This window comes from Mastacembelus armatus, chromosome 14, assembly GCF_900324485.2.
Source record: "Mastacembelus armatus chromosome 14, fMasArm1.2, whole genome shotgun sequence".
Taxonomy (NCBI): domain Eukaryota; kingdom Metazoa; phylum Chordata; class Actinopteri; order Synbranchiformes; family Mastacembelidae; genus Mastacembelus; species Mastacembelus armatus.
Genome location: NC_046646.1, coordinates 14,536,156 through 14,542,557, shown reverse-complemented (window position 1 = coordinate 14,542,557; position 6,402 = coordinate 14,536,156). Strand labels below are relative to the sequence as shown.

Here is a 6,402-nt window from a genome sequence, read left to right as displayed (position 1 = left end):
GTTCTTAAGTGAAAGATAAAAGTCACTTTAAGCCTACTCATAATTATAAATGTGTGTTAGGTGAAGCAGTCTATTTGCTAGTGAAATACATTTTGGCAATGATTTTATATATAAGCATCATGAAGTTCTTCAAAAGGCTCGTCTTGAGGCACAATAAGACCCTGCTGGGTGAATCCCCCCCTGGACCCTCTGCAGTAGCACCTCAGCTCCTGTATTTACATTGAAACAATAAAAGCCACTTCACCTGACAGTGACAAGTTTCCATTTATTTTAGTTATATTTCTGTTTCTCAGTCTGAAGATTTAGCTCATTTGACATAACTAATGTTCTTTCTTTTAAACGTACATTTACTCCTTTGTTTTTCTCCCACATTTTATCCTGTTGAAATTTTTAAAAAGTAAATAAAGTAAATGCTGTTTTAAAACTTTATGACTATCAGTTTATTAAAGTCTTCATTAGGCTTTGACCTTGTAGAAGACATCATCAGATCTCAGTATGACTTACAATTATACTCAGGAATTGGTTTAAATGTGGGAAAAGTGTTTCTGTTGTGTTACTTGCAGCAGCAACCAGCAGAGGGCAGTGTTAAAATAAACCATGCTGGATTTAGAGGCTGATCTGCAGGGAGGCAGATCATCCCCCTCACTGGTTTTGTTCCTTTTGTCTAAGATTAAGAATGTCTGGGAAGTGTTTATTAATATGATGTAAGAAAAAATAGATTGTAAAAATTCATATTTTTGAATCATTTGTTTCATGTATATATGAAAGTAGAAATGTATTTTTACTGTGTAAAAGGATTCACATATATATGTAACCCTACCAAAACCTTTTGCCACCCTTTGGCCCCCATGCAAACATTTCTAGATCTACTGCTCCCTCTCTCTTTTTCCCCCTGTCTCTCTAGAAAGAAGATAATATTAAACATGCAGCCACCAGTGTACTAGAAAAATGTTAAAGAAGAAATCTAACCCTTTTTTTTTTTGCTGGGTGCCTCACTCATTAATTCAGATCAAAGGTACATATTACGCATACTGTTACTGATTGCTAATACAATGATAACTGTAAATAGGGAGGATGTAAAACCACCAGCAATAATCCAATGGAAGCAAAGACTTGAACAGGTTTACACAATGGACTCTTTGAAATAAAGCTGGTACTGTGTTAAAGCAGACCTGGATGTCTGACTATGAGGCTTGGGTTGTTGAAACTGAACTCTATAGCCTATGCAAAATGCTGCTGATCAGTTTTGAACCACTTTTAAATCAGAAGATCACACCCGTTTTAGCTTCATGTTACTTGTTACAAGTCAGTTTAATGATTTTTCCTGATAATAATAATAACAATAGTTATTGTTGTCAAGTGATAAAGTTAGTAGTTTTTACAAGATCCTATTCAGAGATTGTTTTAAATTAGATCATACAACGACCCACAATCCACTGCGGTTGAAGCCTTCGCGGTGACGATAGCAGGATGTAGGCTTAACACAGTTGTACTTTCAAATTAAAGCAGGAAATGGTGTGATTTTCGGGATAAGAGGATCTTGGGGAAGTGGTGAACGAAGTCCTCATCACTTGTAAAGCAAAAGAAGCCATAATACTGCGTGGAAATAAAGAAAACTACTATTTTAAACATTTAAAAAACGTATTAGTATTAAACTACACTAAGGTGCTAAAACAGGTCTACAGATTGACGAATTTCAAAGCGTTTATCGTATTATTTATTTATAGGCCTAGTATTTTATTACAAGACGAACTCGAGTTAATACTTTGACTCAGGTACTCAAGCAAAGAAGCAAGAAAAACAGTAAACATATCACGTTTGTTATGCTTGTGTGGTATTGTCTGTCCTTGTGTTTTTTGAAAAACAGATTCAAATAAAATCGTTCTTGATTTTTACTAATAATATCCTTGAATTTTTACATTGTTGCATCAGTCCTTTTATTCGAAGGTTTTAAGATATGAATACATTTTTTCAAAACTACACACACTTGGGTTCATTCTTTTTATATTTATAACATGAACGGGGTTTACTTTTAAGGTTCCGACAGGAAGTACTTCTTTTATTAATTGAAATTGATTCTAATTTGTAGTTTAAATGTCGATGTAAACAAACCGTGGAGGGTAGGATTCATCAGTTTAATTTGTTCTCACTGTGATGCGTTCACAGTCCTCAGGATGCTCGTTACTTGCTTATTCAATTATAACTCGAATATATTAATCGTCTATCCACGCAGCCACACGACGGCGTTTCATTTATAATCATAATCTTAACTATTGCAAATGAATCTGCTGCGTTTTCCTTCTTCTGTCTGCAAATATTTAATTTAAATGACTCGTGTGTACTATAATAAAACCCGATAATGCGTGGATGACCTGCTAAATAGATTTGATAACTGCTGCAGTACTGAAAGTCAGTTTGAAGTGGAAGAGTTTGGGACTGGTCCACATCTGCATGTAATAATACTGACAATTAGAAGGAACTCGGATACTGAGAAGGAACTTGATTACTGTATTAATGTCACTTTCAGCTTATACTACACTGCAAATCAAAGGAAACTACTCTTAAATTTTATCTGACAGCTTTAGTTACTTTACAAAGTAGGATTTTACATATAAAACGTATGGAGGGTTTATAAAAATGTTTTTTCATAGATTAAATTAGCCAACAGAATGTACAAGCATATATAAAATTAGTTCATTAAAAAAAAAAAAAAAAAATCTGTAAATTACCTGGCATTTATTTGCATAGTCAGTCATTTTTTCAAAGTAAAAAAAATACCAATATTATCTCTGGCTTCTGAAGATAAAGATCTTACTAGATTTGTATGACCTGAGTTAATTTTCATGACTTGAAATGATCCTGAAAAAGCACTGTAACAATTAAATTCATCAAAACAAAAGAAAGCAGCAGTAGAAATGAAGTTTAAATATGACAAAATAGTCTTGTTTCATTTAAGCTATCTTTATTTCACATTTATTTGTACACAATAAATACAGTTAAACATCCACTGGTGTGTAAATGTGCTCGACAGCCTCTGCAGAACTTACACTGTAAAATGTGGGCAACTTGTCACTGAATTCAAAATTCAGATTTACATGGAATCAGGACCAGTAGCAAGTTAACAAAAACAACTTCTCTGTTGGGAAAAGAGAAATCAGTCTGACGATTATCTTTTTTTTTTTTTAATACAACAGGGTAAATGCAAACTTCAAAAATAAGTTTGATGTCATTCAGATCTCAAGGAGATCAACGAGAACACAGCTGACACATATCTCTCTTCCTATGATCGAATTGAACTAACGGTTTAATAGGTCTCATGCTAATCCTAAATAAACTAAATAATAAAGAAAAAAGAATCCTGTGCCATTATTTGTACAGACAGTCATATCCAAACTCTGTAAACTATTCATATTTCAAAAATGATCAACGATCAAAAGCTTATATCTCAATCTCAACCAAGGACACTACAATGGCTATTTAAGTCTAAATAACGCAGAAGCCAATAAAAGTATTCATACTAATATAGTTGGTAAACAAAACATTAAACAAGAAATATTGAACAACCAACAAAGCATCCACAATACTGAAAAGGAACAAGAAGACATCAAAAAGTGCTTCACTGTGACAGTATAGATTTTCAATTGGACAGCTAGCAGCTCAGGATGGTTTCCTCCCTAAAAATAAAGGTATGTTTAAACTGCACATTACCTCAGTGTAAACTGTCACCCACTACAACCTTCTTCCTGACAAATCACCATTCTCACCAGTAGAAGCATACTGGCATCATTAGTGTAATAACATTTCTAGATCTTTAGTTTACAACAACAGAAAAAAAAAAGTTAGACTATGTATGTATGCACTATGTTTCTCCGTTAAACGCGGAGGATATTTCTTAGCAGTAGGTGCAAAGAAAACTAACATAAGAAGCAGGGTCTAAACATAACCATAAAAGGTAAAGGATCCATTATTTTGATCAAATGTTTCTAGAAGATTCTTCTTACTGACATAGTCACTAACTAAAATTGCCACTTTTCCCTTGTTGATGTAACTGAGTGCAGTTACAGTACATGTACTTGAGGAGAGGACCAGCCTCACCCGTTGCTGGCGTTTTGATCGAGTGTGGAGACAAACAGACTTTTGGTTCGTATTGAAGCTACATGTTCATAACATGCAACGTCCTGCCAAACAAAACTTTGTTGCATAGAAGAAATGCAATGGCGAAAACTCTTTGACAGCTTAATATCACTTAATGAAAATAAAATAGAAACGAGCCACACAGTAAGTGTTACAGTGAGACATAACTGGTGAATAACAGGGCTGGGTAAAATAATTATTAATAGTGATTTTTTTATATAGTTAACATATGAAAGAGCACTGCATTCGCACTAAAAAAAAAAAAAAAGTTTCCTTATAAATACAGCTCAGTAAAGATGCAGATTATGACTTCTGCTGTCCATCCAAGTAATTTAGCCAGGGAGGTCACAGGTTGTTGCATGTTATTTCGTGGAATAGTGCATCATTTTGGCAATTATGCTTATTGTCCTCTTGCTAAGAAATGAGAAGACAGCACTTGCATATCTCTGTTATTTAGTTAGCTAATGGCTCTGAGAAAAGAAAAGTCTAACTTTCTAAGCTTCTTTCTTTTCTGTCTGTATTGGTGTTTGGTTTCATTTCATTTTAAAAACTGATTTGATTGAGCACTTAAACATAAAAAAAAAAAAGTTATTCACCCAGCTCAGTTGTTGATTTTTAACTCTGGACAGCCCAGCTAGTTGTTTCCCACTGCTTCCGGTCTTTACACTAATATATCAGTCGCCTGGCTTCTGCCTCACACTTAATACACAGAAACAAAAGTGCTGTTAATCTTCTCATCTATTTCTCAGCAAGAAATTTAATTAGCATTTCCCAAAAAGTCAACAAATTCTTTAAAAAAAAAGTTGTGCTGAAAAAAAGGCTTCACCACTTGAGATCACATTATCTGCCAATAATCACTTTATCAATTACTATGAGTAACAGCAACACGCAAAAACAGGATCTGAATTTTTCAAAAAGCAATAGCAGTACTGAGATTTGTAGACTGAAGGCTTTACTAACAGATATTCTGTTTTAAACAATCTTTTCTCAACTAAAAATGATTCATTCCCAGGTAGAAGAGGTGAGCAATATGGACAAGAAGATATACAACTGTGAATAGAAACTGTAGTATTTATAGGTTTAAGTCAAACAGGAAACAACCACGAGGTAAGAGGGTATCGGCAATGTGAAAGCTTAACATGAGAGAAAATTAAACAAGTATACTTGTTTAAGGCACAATATTCTCCCACAGCACATTAACCCTACTTGTGGAAAGACAGGAGGTTAGGGTATAAGGCCTCTCCTGGCCTTCAGGGGAGTTACGTTTCCTTGGGTTTCCTTTGGGAGTGTGTTTAGAGGCATAAAGCCGCCGAGTTCCAGCTGCTGTTACTGCCACCACCAGGGTGGAGCATTTACACCAGTGTGATCTCCACCTCTTCCCTCCGTTTCACCTGGCCACGAGGATGCTGTTTCGGGGGTGGAGGAGCAGCACGGACCTGGAAAGATCAACCAATCAATTAAACAGAGCTAAAATGTTTGTTCTCTGTTGTTGTGTAAAGCAAATCATGCCGGTTTGGTTATTTACAAACATTTGCTTTTTTTTCCTTTAGTAAAGGCTTTCTGATTGGAAGCACAATGGCTGTGTTGGTAAAGTTTCCCTGACACTATTCATCTGAGGAGAAAAGAGTCCTCATCACTGAAGTTTGCTCTCTTATACAACTAAAGAATGAAACACTGCAATACATAAAAACCACAATTGTGTATCTTGTCTATAAAATACACTCAGCATTCAGGATACTGTTCTCTGGCAGCAGTCGGCTGTCACAAGGTTTCCACAGGACAACAAACACAGGAAATGTGTGACTCACAGGTCGAATGGTACCAGATCCACTCTCTGGGTATTTGGGAGGTTGAGGGGAGCCCTGGACTGGACCTGAAGGAGACACAAATGGAGACAATAACAATTTAGTTTTGTTATTTTTCCTCCCAAAACCAATTCATAAAACTTGTAATATCTGTTTAGTCATCATACCACTCTCACTGAAGTGTCTGCATTACAATAGTCAATCTTACTCTGAAAGGGACTTTTTTGCGGTGCTGGTGGTGGCCTGTGATGCCCGTTGTGATAAGAGGGTGGTCGGCCAATGGGAGAGGCTGTAGCACTGCGGGGACTTGACTGAGGAGAAGACATGGTGGGTGTCTGAAGGGGGCTGCTATGGAGAGGTCCTGGCTGGAAGAGACTACGAGGGGATCGGTCACACAGGGCCAAAGTGGAGGGGGAAGCCTTTGAAACAGCAGACAAGAAAGATTAATTTACATATCTCAGTG

The 6,402-nt window shown here is 36.0% G+C and overlaps 1 protein-coding gene across 1 annotated transcript in view; it reads right to left on the bottom strand.

The window, feature by feature from the left end:
* Positions 1-2,945: 2,945 nt before the first annotated feature.
* LOC113142699 (F-BAR and double SH3 domains protein 2-like) overlaps positions 2,946-6,402 on the bottom strand; it is a 26,978-nt gene continuing 23,521 nt past the window's right edge. Inside the window, exons 18-20 of the mRNA XM_026327841.2 lie at positions 6,148-6,358; positions 5,943-6,007; positions 2,946-5,570 (exon numbers count right to left, since the gene is read on the bottom strand). Coding sequence (XP_026183626.1) covers positions 5,487-5,570; positions 5,943-6,007; positions 6,148-6,358 — 360 coding nt within the window. The 3' untranslated portion in view covers positions 2,946-5,486. The remainder of the gene's footprint in view (positions 5,571-5,942; positions 6,008-6,147; positions 6,359-6,402) is intronic.